The 23655-nt window shown below is 50.1% G+C and overlaps 1 protein-coding gene across 2 annotated transcripts in view; it reads left to right on the plus strand.

Moving 5' to 3' along the window:
- Positions 1 to 12736: 12736 nt before the first annotated feature.
- The window catches only part of JPH3 (junctophilin 3), a 43009-nt gene continuing 32090 nt past the window's right edge, over positions 12737 to 23655 (plus strand). Inside the window, exon 1 of one of the 2 annotated variants that reach the window (XM_085234655.1) lies at positions 12737 to 13934. In XM_085234655.1, the coding sequence (XP_085090781.1) occupies positions 13553 to 13934 (382 nt within the window). In that variant the 5' untranslated portion in view covers positions 12737 to 13552. The remainder of the gene's footprint in view (positions 13935 to 23655) is intronic. The other variant, XM_085234654.1, reaches the window with a different exon arrangement.

A 23655-nucleotide genomic window follows, 5' to 3' on the forward strand; every position in this document is an offset into this window, starting at 1 on the left:
TCATATCACATCCCTCCCCTCTTGGCTTTGGGTTGGAATTGCACTTACCAGCTCAATCTGTTCGAGGAGAAAGCACAAAGAAAGAAAGAAACACGCACAAATACTTAAAAATATATATATATTCAATTTTTCTTTGCAATGTTTAGAACCCATGCTACACTTGCTAGCTCCAGAACTATCAGGTCAGTGAGAGATAATGCCACATGCCCTCCCTGCCACCTGCCCTGCACTTCCAACACCTCTGTGCAAAACACCAAATATTGACATGCTGAGATGTGTGCTGCAACGGCACCCTGGGGGTTATTCCCTGAAGAAGCCCACAAATAACTTCTGAACCACAACCAGAATGAGAAAACTGAGGTTGCTTCACGGACAATTCATGAATAGGAAAAAAAAAAAAAAAAAAAAAAAAAAAAGATGAAATTAGCTGAATGAACTACTCATTATGCATTATTCAGCCAGCTGTACTAATTAGTGCCTTAAGGACTGATCCTGTTCCCACTGCAGCCAACTCCAAAACTCCTTTTAATTTCAGTGGGAGCAGGACAGAGCCCTCAGAGAATGGGCATGATGCCTGCTTCCTCTGCAATGCCTCTTGTTTTTCAGTGTTACTTATTGATTCCAATTTTTTTTTTGTGTCTCACATCAGAAGGGCTACTTCTACACTGTGTGATGACCGGTTAATTGCAGGAAAAGAGAATCACCAGCTGACCCACAGCTTGTGCCTCGGAAGGAACCTTTAAAGGCCATCTGGTCCAACTCCCCAGCACTGAACAAGGACACCTGCAGCTCTATCAGATGCCCTGAGCCCCACCTACTTGACCTCCATTGAGCCACTGACCACCACCCGCTGGGCACAGTCTCACAACCATTTCCTCATCCACCAAACAATTCTACCCATCAGATCCGTATCTTTCCAATTTGGAGAGAAGGATGTTGTGGGGGATTGTGTCAAAGGCCCCACTGAAGTCCAGGTAGATGTCATCAGTGGCTCTTCCCTTGTCCACTGACACAGTTAAGCCACTGTAGAATGAGACTGGCTTGGTTATCCCATATCACCCCCCTCTCTTCCGTGTGTAAAACTTCCAGGAGGATCTGCTCCGTGATCTTTCCAGGCACAGAGGAGAGGCTGACAGATCAGCAGCCCCATATCAGCATTAGCTGGGTTTTACCAAAGCCCACCTCTGTGCCAGCAGACCTTATCTTCCCGTATCTCTGCCAGGGGAGCAGCAGCAGTGGTTGCTGCCAGTAGGTTCCATCGCTGCAGGGGCAGCAGCACAGCTCAGCCTGGAGGAATCTCCCCAGCCCCACTCCTTGGGCTTCTCTCCACAGACTGCCTAAAATGGGTATAAAAGAGCCTTCCAGTGGAATTTATTTCCTTAAGACAATCCTTAAAATAACAAACAACAGAAAACTGGTGACACGCAGTACATCTGTTTGAATAACACGGACCTTCTGTCTGCAACAGAGGAAACTCCAAATAACTCTTTGATTTGTGTTTCCTTTCTTCTCCTTCCTCATCTCCTCCTCCTCACTACTGTATACAAATCTGTTCTGCGAGCTCCAAGCCTCCAATTCCCTCTCCCTGACAAGCTTGTTTGTATGCCATGTGATAGCTATTTAATTTCCTCCCTGCTCCTAACGCAGCTCCTATTTACCCTTCCTTCTGGGACAGCAGCTCTGTTTATGAGATGATGTGGAGAGGTGAGGGCAGCCCTCCTTTAGGTCCTGCACACCAAATTCCTGCCCTCTGACTGTGACCCACAGCAATCCCACTCCAGGGAAGCAATTAGGATCGAGAGCTGTGCTTCAAGTTAGCACACAAAGTCCTTCACTGAGTAAAGATGGCACACACAGCAGAGCCATGGGGTCACTGTATGGCAGCAATGTGCGATGAGAATGGGGTTATGAGGGCCTGTCCCAGCCTTGGCTGCTTCGTTGCTTCCCCAGAAGGATTGGGGCTGTGGAACAGCAGCTGAAGGCCACCTCTGGTTTGTCAGAAATCCATTGAAAGGCACAGCTGTGTCAAGCAGAGACTGTGGGGCACCATTTCCAACGATCCTACAGACATCAACGCCACCCTGATAAGGCAGGACCTTACCAGGTGTTGTGCTTGGTGGCTTTGAACAAAGGAAAGCCACAATCCAAACTGAAATCCAAATCGTTTCCTCATTAAACACATTCCCTTTCAGCACTGAGCCTTTCACTTCGTCACCACATGCGATTCCTCAAAGCCCTCATAGCTAATATCACAACTATAGATCCAGGCTTTATTTATAGCCCCGATCTCCGCAGAGAGCTGTGTGTCTTGTTGCTGTGGAAACCCCGAGTCTAAAAGTAAAAGAATTTTAACGGGATTTTAGAAGCAAGCTGCCCAATTCCAGCAGCAGCCTTTGCTTCCAGAGCTCTGCCTTAAACTTCCCGACAAAACGCATCCCCTGTGCTCAGCAATCCCAAGGGCCAGCAGCCCTCCATGGGTTTCTGTTACTGGGCAGCCCCGGTTTTGCTCTGTCAGCAATGGCACATTGGCCAAACTCAGGACTCTTTGCTGTTTTCTTCTGCTGTCACTGTTTTCCTGGAGCTTTTTGCCAAAGGGAAGCAACACCTTTGCTCAGTTTACATACAACAGCAAACCCAGAGCTTTGGGACTGGCATGGATGGTCAGGTCCCCCCTACAGCCTGCACCCTCTCCTAGCAAGGCAGTGTCCGTGTCAGGGCAGTATGTGGGACAGAGCCACAGGAACTGCCATCCCTACAGGGCCCAACTTGCATTCTGAAGCCAAAATCCTGATCCCCAAACCCCAAAGTTCTTCTACTGAGGATGCAGGAATACCATCTATGTGGCCTTTTCCATGCCTCTAAATGGCCAGCAAGACTTCTGCCAAAGGGCTGCACATAGGACTTCAGCTACATGTATCACAAAGCACAGAGCTTTAAAAAAAAATAAAATAAGCAACATATGATCCAAGCAGTAATTCAGTTCAGCTCCAGAGCCCACTGGCAAAGATTCAGCTGCCAAGCTTGGAAAAATAACCCCCAAAATGCCACCAAGGGAAGGGCCGGCCACATAACACTGCTAGCACAACAGCACGTGTCTTAAATTCACAACCAAGGCACAAATGTCAGAGCTGATTAGCTCTTGCCTCTCATTTCCATAAGTAAAGCAGCAATTCTGAGCTCGGGGCTGTCGCTCCTTCCCTGTGCAGCCCTGACATTTGCTCAGCTCATGCTGTGGGTCTGCACTGGTGTGAGCTGTATCTTGCCCAGCTGGGAATGATTACTGGGATATTAAATTAAAAATAGAAAGGCAGGCTGGCAGAACAGCAAGTCAGTGACTTGTCTTTTCCATTAGAGGGTGCCAGGAACCTACTGTTGCTGCAGACCCCAGAAATTATGGGAAATGTGACTCTATCCTGTACATTTTGGGACAGGCCAAATCCATATCCAGCCCTCAGGCTGCCCAACCACACCGACCTGACGGTCGCAGTGAAATGCAGGTGGGGAAAGGCTGATGTGGCAGCTGTGATTCGGATCATTGATCTCCAGGAAAGGAGGATTCCAGCCCAGCTGCTGGGAAGTACCAGGGGTCTCTCCTGCATCCCATGTAAAGATGTGCTTTGAAGCAACTCAGCCAGGCATGGGCTTTCCACACTGTCTAGGATTCTGAGTGCTGTTTGAACATCAAGGGAAAATAATCATTAAGAAAAATATAGCATTAAGCACAAAAAGTGGAAACAAAAAAATGAGTGTAGTCTTAGTAGGTGATGCTCCAGGAAAACTGTTGAATGGCTGTCACTGGTTACATTTGGATCGAGTGACTCCCAAACAACTGAGAGAACATGGCCCTTTCCTCTCAACAAAGATGTTGCTAAATTATTAGCACTGACCATAAGGCTGAGCTCCGGGAGCAGGCTGATCTGGTCCTCCTGGTGCATCCCATGCCAAAAATCATGTCTATTTGACACATGATGCAATAGGTCACAGAAGAGCAAGTGAGACAGTCTGGGACGGCAATCCTGCAATAAAAGCACACTTGGCCAAGGGCTGCATTTCACTGAGGCCATCGTCCCGGTCACAGTATTACAAGGATGAGAACCATTTGGCTGGGGCACATGGGGAGCTCTCACTGCTCTCTTCCTGCTGTGCTGATGGCCCCTTCCACACCCCTGCAACGCTCCTATTTCATGGGACTGGAATAGCAGATTGCTGGGCTGCAATTCATAGGAATGGCAACTCGTGGAAATAAGCACACGAGGATAGTGTCATCTTATGCTTAGGGACATCTTCCTTCCCAAGTGATCCCGAAGCATTTTGTGAAGTAAACATAATCCAGGGGTATTTAGGGAGGAGCGTGGTGTGCGTGGCTCAATGCAGCGTTTTGGGGCAAGAAGAGAAAATCCCCACAGCAGTGGAATGGGAGCATGTGCTGCATAGCAATGGGCAAATCTGGGGCTTGGTCAGAAAAGCAAACGTAAGAAGTACTCAAGGTGGAAGTAAACCTGGGCAATACACAGCTGCCTGATCTGCTTTGCAGAGGGCTTTTTGGGACACTAGGACAGGCACAGCAAGAGCGAGATCCCAGTGCAAACCCATCATTCCAGATGGTTCCAATTATTTCCAGATGTGATTTTTCCTGTTTGGGACATGCCCCACTGCTGCCTCCTTCAATGTTATTGCAGCATTGGAGATTCATGCACAGATGTAGAGGTGAGTCCTGATGGGACAGAGCGCAGCAGGGGGAACAGATGATGCTTCACTGCATTCAGTGCTAGGTGCGGAGTGATGGGACAGTAAATCCAGAGCTGAAGATTCAAACTGAAGGCTCAGTAGCACTGATAATCAACTGAGTGCCTGCAGCTGATCTTAAAGAAATAACCTGGAGGCTTTCTCTCCAGAGCTAGACTTGAGCCCCTCTGTAACACTACGGAAACACAGCAGTTGCAGCATAGCAGCAAAGTCCCAGGCTGCAGCTGCTGAAAATATGCTCAAATGCAACAGCTATGGGCACAGAAACAAAGGAAAGAACTCACTTGTCTTCAGAAGGTCTCAGATTCACAGGGATCTCCAGCAAGATACCCTCACCTCCCCTGCCAACCCTTAAATGAGGGCTGAGAAGGGGTGGATCCTGGCTCCAGCCCTTCCATCACTCAGGCACATTGCACACACCTGAGCTCCCCTGGGCTGGCCCTGCCTTCCCACCAGGTGCTCCACCACTGCTTCAAGCTGTGACTTAGCATTGCCACTACACCCTTACTTTCAAAATCCAGTCCTCAATGTGCTGCTCAGCTCACTATGGAAGGCGCCTGGTTGGGGCACTGGAGATAAGAAAGAAACTGAAGCTGATATTCATTTGGTGCTATAATTCTGTGAATCCTCAGCTCCACAGCTTTCAGGGAGCTCCCCACCTCCCCTTGTGTCTGCAGTGAGCAAAGCCATTTTTTCCCCCATGCCAGAGGATTTTCCAGTGCCAGTACTGATGGGATGCTGTGTTGGCAGGACCAAGGGGTGCGTTCCATCCATTCCCAACTGAAACATCCTTTTCTGCTCCATCCCTGCTGCCTCCTTTGTACCATGACAGTGATGACTGGGCTAATCTGATGCTTTCAGATTCTCAAGCCTTCATTTCTGTGTCTCACCGTCCTAGGGCGACGTTCCTTTATCCCTCACCCTTTCATTCCTGGATTATCCCATGTTAGTAGGTGCCATGTAATACTGCTTGTTGTTAACCACTCCGGAGTGCTGCTCACTGATTCCTTAAGCAGATTTTGAAACCCCACGAATCCAGTTTTTTCAGTTTCCTGGAGGTTCATTGTTTTTCACCAAGCATGTAGGACAGTTTTCCACTCCAGCTTTTGGGCAGCAAAGGAGTTCTGTGTGTTCAGGTACTCTAGATACGCTACTCCAGATTGCAAAGTGCTTAAATGCCCTAAAAAATGGGACTTAAAAAAGAAATCTTTTTTTGAAAACCTACACAAATATGGGCTAAATCCCAATGTAGCTGTTTGTCCGCTCAGAAAAAAAATATCCTCACTGTTGCATGACTGTATTTCATAAGAACAGAGTAATGTCAACTCTTTTACATTGCTGTGTCTTCTTGCTTCAATGAAAGACATTTCTTCTTTGTTATGAATTATAAATCTCTATTGCTACAGTCCAAACAATTCTGGGAAACTACTGCCACTGGCTTTCTGAGCACAGTAAAATACACTGTCCTTACAATTTGCAGTGCTCAAAGCGTTTCCAAACATTCATTACTCGCATAGAAATAAGTACACCAGCATCTCCATTAAACTGAAAACATAATCCCATCTGTCTAATCTGGTGCCAAACTACCTCAGAGCTGAGTTGGTTGCTAGGTGTCCACAGTTTAGTTCACGTTGGGCTTTGCTGAGGATGGCAAGTGGCAGAGAGGAGAACCTGTCCCAAAATCAGACAATCTGTGTGCTGACAGATGCTGAAGGGGCAGTGCAGGTTTTGGAGAGCAAAACATCATGGAATTTATCAGAGCTGCCAGAATTAAAATAAAAATTAAAAAAAAAAAAAAAAGACTTTTCGTGTCCATTTTTTCTAGAAAACAGTCCCCAAGCAACAGCAAAAATTCCCCAAATTGTGTATTTTTTTAATATCTCATGCAGGTCAAAGCCCATCTCAGGACTGGTGGGTATGGTTTTCCCATCAGATTCGGGTTCCCCGGCCTTTCCACAGAGCAGCCAGGGCACAGTGTGGTGATGGAGATGGAAACCAGCATGCTGAATGGCTTCCCAAAGCAGGTTTCTTCTCATCACATTATGTCAGCTGCATTTCCTGACAAAACCAGCAGGAACACACGGGTGACAGATGTCCCGTAATTATCGGCAGTGTTCCCACTCCTTGGTCTCAGACAGAGAATTCAAAGGTTTGAAACAAACGGCTGGGCTTCGTTGGGTTAAGGCTGGCTGCTTTGGTCGTGTTTACGAGCAGCTTTCAGCTACAGAAAATTGGTCAGCCTGGGTTTTGGTCAGCCTGGGTTTTGTGCTGTGCCAAGGTAGACACCAGGCGGAGTACTGGGGTGGAAATCTAAAATAGGGTTTGAATTTGGGCTGGTGCTGTACGGAGCCAGGGGCTGGCCTTAGTGAGCCTCGTGGCTCTCTTCCAATCTGTGAAAATAGGGAGGGATGTGAGTGGCTGAGATGCTGAGTCCCTTTGGGTAGATGCTGCTGCTGTCACCGATGGCAGAGGTTTGCCCTTTGCCCGCTGGGATGAGGAGGGCAAAGCAAAGGGCTGGGTTTTATAGTGAGCGAGCAGCTCACACACATTTATAGTGATCTGGTAAAATAAAAGAGGAAGTGAGACTTTGAGGTTTGAAGACAAACCACAGTGTCTTCCATTGGGTTCATTTTCAGCTTCCAAGATTGCAGTGCCATCCACTTGCCATCCAAGATGGCAAGAGCCATCTCCGTCCTTCAGCACGGCGTCGCACTCAAATCAGGGATCTGCTCCTGCAAGCAGAACACCAGCACAAGGAGAAGCTGTGGCCACAGTCCCCCCACTCCCCAGCTCTTTCCATGGGTGATGCAGGAGGATATCAGCCCCAGGAAGAACACATCTGACACCCAGGGGGAAGGCATCGCGCCGCGCTCCGTGCTGCCGGCACTCAGGTTCTCTCCTCCCGTGTGCTCATTGATCAGGATCAGCTTCTTTGCTGCTGTTTTTGTGCCTCTTGATTTCCACACGGAAACTGGCTCTATTTTTACCCGGCTAAAGCTGATTAGATTTGCAGTAATTGGCAGGATGAACAGCCACATACTGTATGCAGCAGGTTAATGCGATACATTCGGTGACCAGTAAATGCACTCAGGCCATGGCCAGCACAAAGAAGACAATCGAGGTAATTTATTGCCCACATGCCTGTAACATGCCCATTAGCCATCTCTATCCTTCCTCTCTCTGCAAACCAATTTCCCCTGTGAGACAGTGAGCACTGTTATTGCAGGACGCAAAACCTTCCGTCATTTTCTCCTAAGCTCTTTGCGGGCTGGTATTAAACCCAAGGACACTCAGGAGTTTCTCTTTCTGGTTCACCCAGGTCTTGACTTTTGTTGACCTGCGAGAGATTATTAGCACTGAAGCAGCCACATATTAAAAAAGAAAAATGCTACTTACAACTCGAAGGCTGACCTCCTTCAAGTAACGTAATTTCCAACAGTTTCAATCACTTTCATCAGCTGCAATCTACCGGAAGATTAGCAGCAGTCCTGCTTGCTGCAACATCATTCTGGTCTTTAATTGGTTCGGGGGTAATTTAGCAGCTAGAGACCAAGCAGATAGGAGAAAACTTGGGGATAACATCAAGTGACGGTTTACTCCTTGAGTTCAATTAACAGGAGGAGGAAATGAGCAGGAAGCAAAAATGAAAATCAAGCAGATATCCAAGGCTGTGTCTTCCAGCCCAGTGGAAATGGGGGCACTGCTCGGTGTCGGCAAGGAGCCATCCGTGTGACCACCAATATTCCAATCATCAGCAAGCTGAAAGTATTGCACCAGTACAACTGTCTCTCCCTGACAAACCTGTAACTCCTCAGTGAGTTCACCACCATTGTTTTTCCCCGAGCTGCTGTTCACCATTCACTGCATTACCCTCCGTTCATTCTTGACCCATCAGGTTGGGTGTTGGGTCACATCACTCGTCAGGGATCCCTCCCACGATAAAAGCCTCGGGATCTTTGGTGCCCATTCTGACACCATCCTTGGTGGGCGCAGTGCTGACCTTCTCCCACCACTGCTGCTGCTCTTGGTGACTGTTCCAAGACCTGCTGAAAATCCCCACTCATTCTCCAGACAGCTCTTCTTGGCCACCTCCCATACAGCTCACGCAGGTTATTCAGATCCACAGGTTCACAGATCTCATCGCGCCTCCTCTGCGCCCTCGGAAGGCGATTTGTCAGCACCCTGTCTTTTCTCAACCAGACACCGGGAGGAAACTTGCACTGAGCATTTCTACATCACTGATAAATCCCCCATTTCTGTAGTATTGGCCCAACATTAATGTGAGATTCTTGAAAATCTTGGAAATTTTCCTTCTGCCTTTAATTTCCCCCTGCATCTGAGGTCTATTAATTACTAACAGTTTCCCTTTCCTTCTTTCTCTCTGTTTATATTTTATGTGTTGGTCTTGGCGGCTCTTTCACTTCCTTTCCAAGCCATGCTGTGTTTCCTAACAAAGATTTCTGTCTGCATTACTGCTTTGGGGGTTAAATATTCTTAAGGGCTTCTCCCTTTCCACACATTTTTCATCTGAATTCTTTCCCCAAATTGATTTGACTTGTAATTATTTTCTGCTTTGTGAAACAGGACCTTTTAAAGTGCCAACTATATATGTATATATATATGTGTGTGTGTGGGTGTGTATAAAACTGCTTTGAAGCTTTACTTCATTTGCACATAACAGATGTAATCAAGCCATGATTGCTCATGCCTAGTTCAGGGAGAAATCCATCTTCACCTGTCAGGACGAGGTACAATGGGGAATTCCCTCACGTTGAGGCAATATTCTGTCATTAGGAAATTCTTTTCTTTCTTTTTTTTTTTCCAGAAATTCTGAGGGCATTTTAATTTGGCAGCTTAAGACCCTCAGTGTGCATCGCTCAGCCCCTGGTGGTCACAGGGACTTTATTACATATCATGGATGTGACTGCTGAAAGAAGCAGGTGGTGCTGAGTCCCTGCAGCAGCACGGTGGTCTGTTGGAGATCTCGTGTTTTATTTGCTGGGATGTTCACCCAGAAACACTCTACAAATGTTTTTCTCTGTGTTACCAATGAGTTGAAGCCACTTTGGGTGCTGCTTCTGGGTCTGGCATGGAGCATCTCTCCCAGCTCACAGGATGGCAAGGCATGGAGATATCCTCGGAGATCTTCACATCCTTCCATTTCCCAACTGATTTTTGAAATTTAATTGATTTCCAGTGAATGTGAACCATTTCCTTCGTTCCTCCCCTACGTGTTATCAGGCTGCCATGCTCACAGCTTGGCCCCTATGAGTTTTCCCTTTGAGGAGGTCAGCTCAGCTCCACGGCTGGACACATCCAGGCTCAGTGGGGATGGCAGTGATGGGTTGGGGTTGGACTCGATGATCTTAGTGGTCTTTTCCAATCATAATGATTCTACAACTATGAGAGCACAAACCTGCTGAGATGGCATTCCTGAGAAGGCTGAGTCTCGCTGATGTTCTGTATTTGATTTCTGAGCCAAAATGCTTTTCCTTCATTGCAGGACCGAGCTGATCCTGAGCTCCTCCCAGAGCTACACCTTCCCACCAGCATCTTGTCTGCAGGAGCTGCAGCTGCTAATTTCATTCTCTGCATTTTTCATCCTTCCCAATGCCCATTTTCTCTTCTCCCTCCTCTACGCTCTGTTCCTTGATCTGACGGGTTCTTACCATTACCATAAGCTGATTTGCTTTTTATTATATTTTTTTCCAACTTTATTCTTTTATTCCAAACATCGAATCACTCTCCTCGTGCGCAAATGCACTCGGTTATTTAAAAAAGCTTGGCAGTTCTACTTAATGCTGTCTGTGCCCTTCGGGGAAATGTCTGCAAAGTTCAGCAGAGGTGCTGGAGGATTCCTTCTGCAGCCTGGCCTCTTGAATTTCCTCTCAGCAGCAACCAGGAGATACTAACTGGTCTGGAAAGGAGTTCCCAGGGCTGGAAAACTGTGGATAATGGAGTGGGGATGCATTGGCACAGGCTGCCCATGCAAGTGATGGAGTCACCGTCCCTGGAGGTGTTCCAGAGCCATGGAGATATGGCACTGCAGGACGTGGTCAGTGGGATGGTGGGATGGGGTGGGGTTGGTGATCATAGAGGTATTTTCCAACCTTGATGATTCTGTGACGCTATAGTTTTACGATTCTAAACCCTGGCCTTTGGGTAAAGTCTGGGAAAAACAGATTTATTTGGGGTGTAGGAAGGGTTGGAGGCAGCAGCATGGCTGTGTTGCACTTGGCCTCCCCCACCATGATGGCCCCAGCATTCCCAATCACCCAACCAGACATCCCCACACTTGACTGCCATTGGCCATTGCTTAAGCATCCCGCAGCTCATCACAAATTCTTTGATAACAACCACATCCCTCCCCAGCCAACTCCCCCTCCAGCCATAGGGCAGTGGGACGCACGACAGGCACACTGCAAAACCAGAACCCACTCACGGACAGAAAAAGATGCGACACGTGGCTGTATTTTTAGCATAGAAACTGCCCACGCTTCAGACACAGATGTGCTGTTCCTAAATTAAGGCTTGTTTTAGAATCACAGAATCACTAAGGTTGGAAAAGACCTCAAAGGCCATCAAGTCCAACCCCAACTCATCCCACCGTGCCCATTAGGTGCCACATCTTCATGGTTCTGGAGCACCTTCAGGGATGGTGACTTCACCACCTCCCTGTGCACTTTGAGTGCCTGGCTGCTCTTTGGGAGAAGAAATTATTCCTAATATCCAACCTGGATAAAAGCCAGGAACCATTCTGGTAGACCTGCAGTACCCTAGAAGCCAATCTTGTATTTAAACACTTTATTGGTAGTGTTTTCTTTGGAAAGTTTGGAGGTTTCCACTCAAAGGCTTTCTCTTTCGTGAAAAAAAAAAGGGGGGGGGAGTTGGCAGTTGCCAAAATCTGCAGTACCTGAAGTGTGGGATTTTGGGGGGGAAGAAAGCATAAAGAGTGCAGTTATCACATTGAGGACTCAGTATGGTTTGAAAATACATTTTCCACTGAAAAAAAAGCTTAAGTGGGAGAGTTCCCACCCACTCTGGTTGCTTCTCTTCCCTCCAGCTCCTGCGAGGAGGAAGACTTCCTCCAGGTGAGGGTGGTTTTGTACACTAGAAAATGCACTGAGAGAGAAGGAGAGGGGGGAGCACAGCCCCAAAGCTCCCATTGGGTGGGCATGGAGGCAGGAGGGACTCAGGGGGACACAGCTGGGATGCTGGGACTGAAATCCCATGGTTGGAAGGGACTGGGAGAAGGGTGGAATTGCAGAGCTGAATGATCACGAAGGTTGGAAAAGAGCTCTGTGATCATCTAATCCAACCACCACGTTGTGTTTGGTAGTATGAGAGGGAACGGCCTCACGTTGTGCCAGGGGAAAGCCAGGTGGGATATTAGGAGCAATTTCTTCTCCTGAAGAGTGGTGATGCATTGGCACAGGGAAAGGTGGGGTCACCATCCCTAGGGGTGCTCCAGAACCGAGGGGATGTGGCACTGTGGGACGTGGTGGGATGGGTTGGGGTTGGACCTGAAGATCTTGGGGGGTCTTTTCCAACCTGAGGGATTCTGTGATTCTGTTTTCACACAGCTCCCAGATTTTACTCTATGAGCACCTTTCTCATTATTCTTCTCAACAGAGCTCCCCTCCGACCCTCATTCACTTGCGTGTGAAAGCAAACGCAGCGGGCACACGGATGCTGCCAACACCTGGCACATGCATTGCAGGATGGGGACACTGCGTGCTCCTGGGTGATCCCACATCTCCCACCATCCTGTAAACCCCCCTCCCCCTCCGGACCCGGCAGCCCAGGCCCTGCACACCGTCCTGAGCGCCCCGGGATGCCGAAGGGAGGGGACGCAGCCCGGAGCGATGCGAATCAATAAGCGGGGTTGCGGCGTGCCGGATCCCAAACGGAAGGAGCGGGGAGGGATAGAGAGATAAATCCAACCCCGGCAGCATCCTTCTGGAGGGAGGGAGGGAGAAAGGGAGGAAGGGAGGGAAGAAGGGAGGGAGGGGGCAGCCGCAGCCGCTGTCTCTTTAAATCCACCCGGAGCTGAGGCAGAGCAACAGCCCAGGATCCTCGCTCGTTGATAAGCAGGATTTAGCCCCGTGGGAAGGAGGGGGAGCGAGGGTCGGGCCGCGCTCCCCCCCCCCTCGGGGCCTGGCGGAGAGCAGCATGCGGGCACGGGCGGCCCCAGCGAGCGGCTCCCGCGGCGGGCAGAGCTGCGGGGGAGCGGCGGCTGCGGGAGAGGCTTTTTAGGACGTGCGTAGGGCGAGGCCGGGAGGCGGTGGGGGAACCGCATTGCTGCTGAGCCATGCGCCGGGGCCGGGCGGCCTGAGCCGGGAGCGGGGGGGCCCTCCCTCCCAGCCCCGTTATTTCCATCCTCTTGGCGTTTGGCCTCTTTTTTTTTTTTTTTTTTTTTTTTTTTTTTCCTATCCCCCCCCCCACCTCCTCTTGTCTCTCTCCCCCTCCACCTCCGTTTTCTGCCGTGGATGGTTTTTAGGTGGAGTCGTTTGCACCAAAACCCAATAGCTGCCGCTGTTCTTGCTGCTATTTTTTTTTTTTTAATGATACTGTTTCCACAGCAGGGGAAGAGCCAACCGATCCCGAACACACTCCCAGAGAATGAATAATCACGAGGAACTGGCTTGAGCAGCGCCTGGATCTGGTGCATGATTGCAACCTGATTTTTCTATCATTTTTTTTTTTTTTTCCAAGTCATCGTTCACCTTTTCTCTCCCGCATCATTTTTTTTTTTTTTTTTTTTTTCTTTTCACCTTTTGGGGGATTTGCAAACCGAATTACATGCATGTCCAGTGGGGGAAGGTTTAATTTTGACGATGGAGGGTCGTACTGTGGAGGCTGGGAGGACGGAAAGGCTCATGGCCACGGAATCTGTACCGGCCCCAAGGGTCAAGGTGAATATTCGGGCTCCTGGAGTCACGGCTTTGAGGTGTTGGGGGTCTACACTTGGCCCAGCGGCAACACTTACCAGGGCACCTGGGCGCAGGGCAAGCGCCATGGCATTGGCATGGAGAGCAAGGGGAAGTGGGTGTACAAAGGAGAGTGGACCCACGGATTTAAGGGACGGTACGGGGTCCGAGAATGCACTGGAAATGGGGCCAAGTATGAAGGCACCTGGAGCAATGGATTACAGGATGGCTACGGGACTGAGACCTACTCGGATGGAGGTAGGTGGTGTCTTGATATCTCCCAAGCTGGGGCAGGAAGTGTGGGTACCAGCGATGGGTGTGTGGGTACCAGTGAGGGATGTATGGGTATCAACGATGTGTGGGTACCAGAGATGGATGCGTGGGTACCAGTGATGTATGGGCACCACTGAGGGATGTGTGGGTACCAGGGAATGATGGATGTAAAGGTACCAGCAATGTGTGTGTAACAGTGAGGAATGTATGGGTACCAATGATGGATGTATAGGTACCGGGAATGCATGGGTACCAGTGAGGGATGCATGGGTACCAATGATGGATATTTGGGTACCAACAATCTGTGGGTACCAGTGATGGATGTGTAGGTAGCAGTGACCTATGTGTTCAGCCCCCAGGTTTGGGCTGAAGTCTGGGACATGGCAACCTGCTTGCTTGGAGTGAGGGCTGCTCACTGCCCCACAGGAGATAAGGCAGCAGCCAGCATGGCACCAGGCCACCTCTTTGCCACAGGTAGCCCCATATGTTCAGCTGGTCACAGCACCAGGCCTGCACACAGAAAGGCTTTTTTGGGAGAGGGGATGAGATGCTGGCACCTGAGCAATGGAGGACGAAGCAGGGAGGATGGGGTGGGCCAAGCTGGTGGGAGCAGCCCGAGTTGCACATGGGACAGGGCAGTTCTGCACCACTGTAACCTGTAGGATTTGCATGGAGTGGATGCAGCAAAGCAGGGCAGAGGGGAGCGGAGCATGCAGGGATGTCTGGGGCAGATCCACACAGCTCTATTGCAGCAAACCCTTTATATGAAGGGCCGAGGGCTTCGTGCACATCCTGCCTTCAGCCCCACACTTAATGAATTATGCCCAGGCAAAAGAATTTAATTCAGACAAGAGTCTTACATTCCTAGTTTACGGCTTAATGCTTAGCGTAGGGGCTCAGAGGGATCACAGAAGCTATTCTCTGCCGTCAACACAGCTTAGCGAGATGTGGAGGGGAAACCAGGATTAAATGGGGAAAAAAAAAAAAGAAAACCAACAGGAAAAAAAAACAACAAGAAAACCCAATTGGAGCGATCAGCAATCGCCGGGCTAACGAGCTTTAGGGCCAAACTAGGGAAAACAGCTGGTGCTCTCCTTAAGTGGCTGTATCATCCTCTGTAGCGTTTCGGGGTCCTTCCATCTGGATTGCCACCATGATAAGAGCCAGGCCTACCTCCCTGCAGCAGGGCTTTGGTTTTCTGCTGGATGTGCACACCCCAAGCAGGTTCCTTATATTTTATGGCATTGTGGTTTACCAGGATGGCCACGGTCAGGGGACTGCAGGAACTGAGCTCCGTCGCAGCCTTCCTGACAGGTGCTGCGAGAGCTTTCTCCAGCAAGCCTGGTGCTGCCCTATGATCAGACATGGTACCTGCAGCTCTTTGTGCTCTCTGAGGGAGAGGGGGAAGAGATCGCTTTATTTTTAAAGATAATTTGCTCAGGGGGGGCTTTCTCTGAGAGGAAAATACGGCTGCACCTTTTGTTTCAGATGCCTGGAATAATGCTGGGACTGGTTGGGTTTGGGTTTGGGAGCGATCCCTACATCTGACATCCTTCTGCTGGGAATAAAACTCAGGCAGTCTCACAGTGAGGGGTCAGGAGGAGGTGGGGTGGTGTTCTGCATGATATGAACTCCAGTGCTGCCCCCATACCACCCCCCCAGTATTCCAACCCCACTGGGGGCATTTGTATGGAGAGCCCACGGTGTTGGGGATTGCTCTGGCCCCACGCCTCTGTTGCCCCCACCCCATGCAGGACAGCACAGGGTGCATGCCCAGGCCAGGCTGCATGCTGCTCACTGCTCTGAGAAGCTACCAGAAGCCAAGAGCTGCTGCTTCCATCTTGTTGGGCTGCCCAGCTTCCCTGTGCTCAGGACCAAAAGCCTCTCCATGCACGTCTTTGGTTTTAGGAAGAGGTGTGAGATGGGCAGGGGAAGAGGTCCGGAGCAAAACGCTGTCCCCTGGGGACTGTACACAGTGCTGGGAGAAGGGAATGGCTGCGTGGGGCCATACAGAGCTGCAGAGCTCATGGCCAGGTGCTGGGAATGGGGATATCCCATGCACACCCCCAAGGCCCACGCTCTCCGATCCCATTTTGGCACAGCCAAGGATGCACTTCACTAAACTCAGCTGCCAGCATCCAGGGAGTCTTTCCCAATCCCGCATCCCCACTTTGAATGGATCTAGACACCTTCAGAGCTTTGGACACCAAACCTTGGTGAACTCTGTGCTCTTGGGTGCAAGAAGCCAATGTTTGCACCAAGGGCACCGTGTAGCTGTGGTACAGGGGAGGCAGCTCTGGAGAAGGATGTTTCTCATTAATCTATTCAAGTTATTACCTCCATCAAACTGAAGTATCCTAGAATCCTCGCCCCAGCATCTGTCACTTGCCACCTACAGATAAATATTCATCCCTTACATGCTATTTTTTATAGCACATCAACCAGGGCTAGGGGATGGGCCCCTAAATGCACAGCCAGGCTGAGGAAGCAAGATGCCACCAAATCCCTGCCGTTCACTCCAATTTCTCCTTGTGCAATAGCGTGAAGGACCAACCCCAGAACTCCCCCAGCCATTACCAGCACTATTAGGGATGCAATATCTTGCCACGCACGCATCCATCGATGCATTCAGCTCAGGCGTGGCAAACGATGTCTCCCTGCTCAGCACCCCCAGCTCACAGCCCCAGGCACTGTCCCCCCACGTCGGGTGCTGCCAACCCCCACACCAGCTGCCCCCGCACACAGCTTGCAGAGCTCACACCTCCCACACTGCCACGCTCAGCACCGTGCACACACGCCTCTGCTCCCCACGCCGCTTCCCCACTCCATGCACAGACCCCCACTCGCATGCTCTGCCCCCCACTCTCTGCCCCATGCCCATGCAAACTTGCTTCCCTAAGCCAAGTGGTTGCATGCACAGCGATGCAAACATACTGCATGGGGCACCAATAAGCAAACACAGCCCCCTCAGGGAGACCACTTTGTGCTGAAGCTCCCTGGCATCGCTGCACACCCAGCCTATGTCTGTGTATCTGTAGCACACTTGTGCACCATCTTTTCCCATCCGTGCATCCTTATCCCACTGCCAAAACTGCTCGATGCCTCCTGCCCCATCCAGTAGCAGGATGATGTTATATAAAGCAAGAACTGGATGCTAGGGTTGCAGAGCACGTTTACTGGTTCAGCCCAGCTGGTAGCAGGTTGAATAGCAGGATCTGGGCAAAAAGGGCTGCATGCATCAGGGTGAGCATCCATTGGGATGAGCACCCAGTGGGGTGAGCATCTATCGAGGTACGCATCCATTGGGGTGAGCAGCAATGTCATCCAGTGCCACTGCATCGCCTTTGCTGGAGCAGCCTGGGCCCATTCCAGCCCTGGCAAAGCCGTTCTCCCCTCCCTGTTTGCCCCAATGGGACAGGGTTTGGATGGAGGAACCTCTCTCTGAGGTCTCCATAGCCCATCCGGCCCTTGGGCACCAGGTTTCCATCCCCATGCCCCATCGCTGTTCCCCATCCCTCTAGTTGTCTCCCCCAGCCCAACCTGTGTGATCCATGCACATTTTTTGAGAGGGCCACCCCAAAGGGATGGGCAGTCACACCTCGGTGCTCATCTTGTGTAATGCTCCGTGCCCACTCACCTCCTTGAATCATCCCTTTGATAGATAAGTGAAATATAATTAGTGTTTTCATTGTTAGTGCCGTGTGAGTAGGCAAGTGGGATTTCTTGGCCCGGCCTGATACATTTTCCTGCTATGCACTGCGATACAATGGGGTGGGAGCAGCCTCTCCGTGTCCCATGTCACAACTCCATGTCCATCTCACCCCTGCAGTGGTATTGGTGACACTTCCAGGTGATCTCAGCACATGCGTTGGGAACTTTCCCATGGATGAAAATGGGAATTATTGTGCAAAAGCAAAAAGAGGCTCATAGGGACCACGGAGATGGAGTGGGGATGCTGCAGGACCAGGGAGGGGACACAGTCCTCAGCCCAGAGCTCGTTCTGGTTTACAGAGCATCCCCGCAACCTGGGCTTGGCTCTGAGGGTGCCTGCAAAGGAACACAGTGGTGACAATAGGAGAGCAGTGATCGAAATGCTGGGATGTAAAAAAATGAACTAAAATACAAAATGAAGATTCTGACCAGCTTCATTAAAAATAAATGACTCGGGCTGATGGTAATTACTGATCTCATTGGAACACGCTGCTTAGTCTCAGGTACTGCTCAGGACAGAAGAAGGATTTTGGCCCCAGGGGAAAGTACGGGACACAGAAACTGGCAGACAGCTCTGGTGCCTTGTCTGGCCTGCAGTGCCCCAGGGGAAAACACGGGACCCCCCCAGATCAATCAGCCCCACAACACATCTCCCCATGACTGTAATAGGGACCCCTCCAGTTCTGATGCACAGAGTTGCTGCCCTTTCACCACTTCATCTTCATTATCTCCGTTAACTCACGGCCTTGTGGACACTCACTGCCCTTTTCATTGGGATCACCCTATAGGAGCAACACGGACAGTTCTCCATCGTCCTGCAATCATACAAACATAGACTGCACCAAGTTGGAAGGGATCCATGAGCATCACTGAGTCCAGCTCCTCGCTCCACAGCAGAGCACTCCAAAACACAGGGACTGTTTGCTTTATGGTGATTCAGGGTCCCATCCTGCGACAGTGAGGTCTGCAGGAGGATGCAGAAGTGGGGCAGAGCAGCACCGTGGGGTCGTTAGGATGGGTCGTGTTGGGTTTCCTCATAGTTTTTAAGGCAAATGATGGGATATTTGCATGTGCCAAGAGGGAGCGGATCTGGTGTCCCATGGGGCTGTGTGACATCTGCTCCTGGAGCAGAACATTCTCTCTAGAAGCTCCAGCTTGTGGAATCATGTGATTTTTGTAAGATTTTTCGGCTTCATTTTTGAAGCAAGGTTCCCACCCAGACTATTGCAGAAAAGTCATTCTTACAGGCTTGGAAACCAGCAGCTGAGTGCTAAAAATGCCTTCTGTTGGGGAAAAAAAAAAAAAAAGCCGTGGTTTTAAAATTAACCTGATTAAACTTGAATGTCTTGAATCAGGGAATGCTGATGTAGATGGATGATCTGCATTACTATAGACGCCTCCTGATGATGTAGAAGCCAGGCAGGACAGCGTTGGTGACAATCCCAGAGGGGACAATGCTGGCTTGGGGCATATCTTGTGAGACAGTTGAATAACTATCAGTTATAACCAGCAGGTGGATGGAAAATATTTATATCTGGGGGGTTGATATTGGTGCTGCAAAGACTGAGCATTGGGATGGGATGTACCAAAGGCCCTCATCGTGCTCTGAATTGCACAGTGATAAGTAGAATAATCTGGGGATCTGAGGGACTGATAGTGCATGCAGTGCTGCCCAACCCTCTTGGGTTCACCCATACCCCATCCCTCAGTGCCCATCGTGGAGCAGTCAGCAATGAGTCCCGTGAGCCCTGCTGAGAAATGGGGTGAGAACAGAGAGTTTGTGAGGAGGATTACGTGATGGGGGATTAGCAGCCTTAGCATTAGCCCAATTTCACTCTGCTTTGTGTGAGGAGCACATTAGCCATAATGAAGGTGCTGAGCTATATGGTAATGTGTTTCCCACCCCTCCTGCTAAAGCTGTCCTGCCTCAGGCCTCCTTAAAATTACTGTATTGCAACAGCTGGGGCTGGGTGCTGCTGCTTTGCTTATTCTCTAAGGCTGATGACCATGCTTTTAGGACAACTGGAAATGTATTTTTTGGGTTCTCCACTCCTTCAAAGCTGTATTTTACCTGGCTGCAGGACCTGCTGCTTTAAGAAAGGTGGTGGCTGTCACATGTAGCACAGTGAGCTCCGTCAGCATTGGCAATGCCAGGGTTTGGTTTTAGTTCCAACAGTTTGAAGCATTTCTCCCTTCCCATCCTATCCCATCTCTCCCTTCTCCCCTCCCTGTGCCCATCCTGCACGCCTGTATCCAGCCTCACATTAAGCAATGACTAACATCTGTCACGTGTTTGTGCCTGCAGATCATATTTACATACTCAAAAATCCATACCTTCTATCCTTCTCTGTATAAGCACTTACCCAAGGGTATTTGCAGCAAACAGCCCACCAGGCTGCCACAGCAGAAGCATCTCCATGTTTTTATCATGGCAAAAGACCTCTGAGATCCCCAAGTCCATCCCCAACTCACCCCCACCATGCCCATAACCACATCCCTCAGTGCCACATATCCGTGGTTTTTGGACATCCCTGGGGAGTATTCCTACCCTCTTTTCTCCTCTCCACCTTCTCTGTGTCAGAATTCAAGAGATTGGCCTAATTATTGCAGTCGGATGTCTTTAATTAATACGTGGTGTTATTCAGCGATAAGAGAGGAGGGTGAGCATCCCAGGAAGGATCCTTCACAAGATAAACCAGCAATTTACAATTCCTAATTGCTTCTGCTGGATTGTGAACAGCAGACGGGCGCTTCGGACAGCTCAGACCACAGTTCAGAGTTGTACTGAGTTGCAGAAATAGGCTGGGAGGTTTGGATGACAGCCCTCATCCAACACAGCCACCAACCCAGGTGGTTCTGGCCTTGCTTTGGGGATGGTCCCCTGTTGTGTGGCAGCCCAGGCAGTTAAGCTCACCTGGAAATCCCTCAGACTGATACACGATGTTGGGCTATTTGTATTCCTCAATGCAAGAAAGTGAAGCAGAGCAAGGCAGGGCAGATCCACACAAAGCTCCCTTGTGCTTTGCCCCTGCCAGGGCTTTGTCCTGCTGACACCGAGCTGGCGGGCTTGTTTTGGGGGAAGCAAGTGAGCAGCCTGCAATCCCTAAAGCTCGTACTTAATGATTTTCCTGGAGCAGAGCCAAAGGACTCAGCAGCCTGCAACATGGCAGCTCCTTGAGTATGGGGGAGGGAGGAAAGAAAATGCAGCCATTGCAGCCCCATAAGTCTTGATGTCCTGTCCCCTTACAACACCGCTGTGGTTAAGCAGGCAGTTCCACCTTTGGCCCAGGGGAGCCCCATGAACACTACTGGGATGCAGACAGCCCATCTTACCCCTGGCACCCTCCATCATTTGCTTGTTGCTCGGGTGGATCCTAAGGAAACCCCAGATTTGTCTGAATGTTGCTTATTTGTCTGAAGTCTGGGATACTTTGGACATTGCTGCTGGCCTTCACAAGATACTGATGGCCTTCCCCAGCAGCAGGATGAGGTTGTGGGTCGCAGGTGGCCCCCTGGCTTGGGGCAGCAGGCGGCAATACAGGCTCTCCCCACCCAACAGGAGGGATGGTTCCTTGCCATCACCCGTTGTCATAGATTGTATCTGGGTTAGAAAGGCCACTGGGGGCATTTTAGCTCTCCTTCCCCTCTGATATTATTTGGCAAGAGAGACCAACTTGCACTGATGAATTGAGGTTTCTGGTGGCATCCTCTGCATAGCAAGACCAACCTGTGTGTTTGTTGCCACTTCCAATGAGACAGGGATAGAGACAGGTCTTCTCCTTTAGCCAAAACCCCCAGAACTCTTTGGCAGAGATGAAGAAGCAAATAGAGACACATCATTCTTCCTGGTGTCTGCAGTGCCTCAGCTCCTTCCAGAGCATTTTGCAAAAAAGCATCAAATTGGTCTTCCCTCTTCCCATCCATGTTGCAGGAGTGCTGCTGCACGACCCCATTTGCAGCAGGGAATGTGAGGGCTTTGCTCTGGGTTCCTGTTTCTGTGAGGTGCAAGGTTCCCTGCACTGCTGTAGGGCCAACCCCAGTGTCTGATGGCTCTATGGGGACAACAGGAGCCGCCTGCAGACTCCTGAGCTCTTCCCAGAATGAATTTTCACTTCCTGAGCCAAGTGCTGAGAAAGCGCTGAATAACTGCAACAAATTAGATTACTCTTTGGTGCTTGTCATTTCTCAACAACATCCAAGCTGCTCGAGATTCAGCAATAGGACTTTTTCCTTGTTGTTCCATACGGTCCTGAGGGCGATGGCAATTCCCATAGGAGCTTGAAAAGGCATGTGGAAAGCAGCCAGCCTTTCTCCAAGGGGAGCGAGCCAAGAATCCACCAGACTCCAAACCACACGTGCCAGTGGCCAACGACAGCATCACCCGTCGTCTTCTCTCCGTGTTTCCATCCCCTCCCAACTTTCCTCATCTTCCCCATGATCCTGTTTCCTTTCTCACGACCCAGCTGCTCTTTCTGGTGGAGGAATATTCTCGCTGAGCCATCGTTGGGGATGACTTCATTTATTTTCTTCTAGCCTCAGGTTATCCCCTCCGGACGTGTTCATGTGCGTGCCTGCAGCCCCACTCTTCTTGGCATCGCCTGGTTCTTGGCCAAGTCCCGCCAGAGTAATTGCTCTGAGAGTCAAGAAGTCTTCCCTGGGGTAAATCCACTGCAAGTCAGCGCACAGCTCTCTGCTTATCCCCATGGGCCATTGTTTTGCTGCCATTATGATAAATTATGACAAAATTCTCACTCGCAGGGCAGGATCCGTCCCTCTTTTCAGCAGGGCAGTGGTGGCTGAGATGTTGCGCATCTGCTCTCATCCATGTCTTGCACCCAGCCTTTGGGATGCTGCATTCCCCCCGCGTAATCACCCCATTAATCTCATACAATTTGTGCTTTAGGAAGCACTTTGCTGATAGCAAGGGAACAGCTACAGAAATGGATGTGACTTTGGTTGTGTTAGCACAGCAAGCAGTAGATGCTTTGTCTCCTATGCTTCCTCTGCAATCCTTGAGGATGGAGGTGCTCTGCAGCTCAGGTTGGGTCCTTTTTGCATCAGAAGAGCTTGTCTTGCTACATCCTTAGTCCCACTGCATTTTGCAGCACCCCGGCTCCAAAACAGCCATAGCTGATCCATCCTGGCACAGAAAGTGGAAAGCAATAAAATCCTGTTTTCTCTGCAGGGAAAAAGAGTCTCCCAGCTCCTTGTGAGATTAAGCTTTGTGCACGTATCTGCAAATGTGAGAGGGCAGAGGTTAAGCCGGGTGGTGCAAGGGGAGGAGGTGACAGTGCTTAGCAATGCAGATCAGATGGCTCTGAGAGCTTCCAGCCTTCGTGGCCAAATCCTGGGATATTGAGGGGTTTAAGAGGTAATAAAGTCAGAAGAGGGAGGAGGGAGGGAACTCAGCTCCATGATCTGGAGGTGTCCATGAAGGTATGCAGATGTCCCGGAGGCCATCAGGGAGGCAATCCCCATTGGCAATCCTCCACCCATGAGGGAGGCAGATGTGAGGTTTGGGTTTTGCTGTGCTGGGAGCAGCTCTTTGATGCTGGCAGTGCAGTAGCAGGATGGGCTGGCCGATGGGGCAGCTCTCCTCAAATCCCTGCATCCTCTGCTTAGAAAACTTAACCTTGCCAAGCAGATGCAGTGATTGCTCCTGGCAGTTGTGCAGCTTTAGGAGTAGGTTTTAAGGCCATGCAGAGATGACAGCTTCCTGGGCACCTCTGCCTTGCTGCAGCTGGAACCTGCTGTGACCAATTTGCTGCCTCTGCTCCAGCTGAGATGTGCTGTCACGCCTGCTCCGAGCCTGCTTTGTTCTGCTCCTTGCCACCGTCTCTGGTTTTCAGCAAAGAGCCTTGCTTGCTCTACAGTGCTTCATTTTAACCTGGTTTTTCAGCCATAGGTTTGCAAGGAGAGGGGGAAACCTTGGGAGCTTCCTGGGGCTGGGGACCAGTTGAAGGCTCTGATAGATGATATGCAAAGACTTTTCTCC

This window comes from Meleagris gallopavo, chromosome 13 (genome assembly GCF_905368555.1).
Source record: "Meleagris gallopavo chromosome 13, MGAL_WU_HG_1.1, whole genome shotgun sequence".
In the NCBI taxonomy this organism is placed as follows: Eukaryota; Metazoa; Chordata; class Aves; order Galliformes; family Phasianidae; genus Meleagris; species Meleagris gallopavo.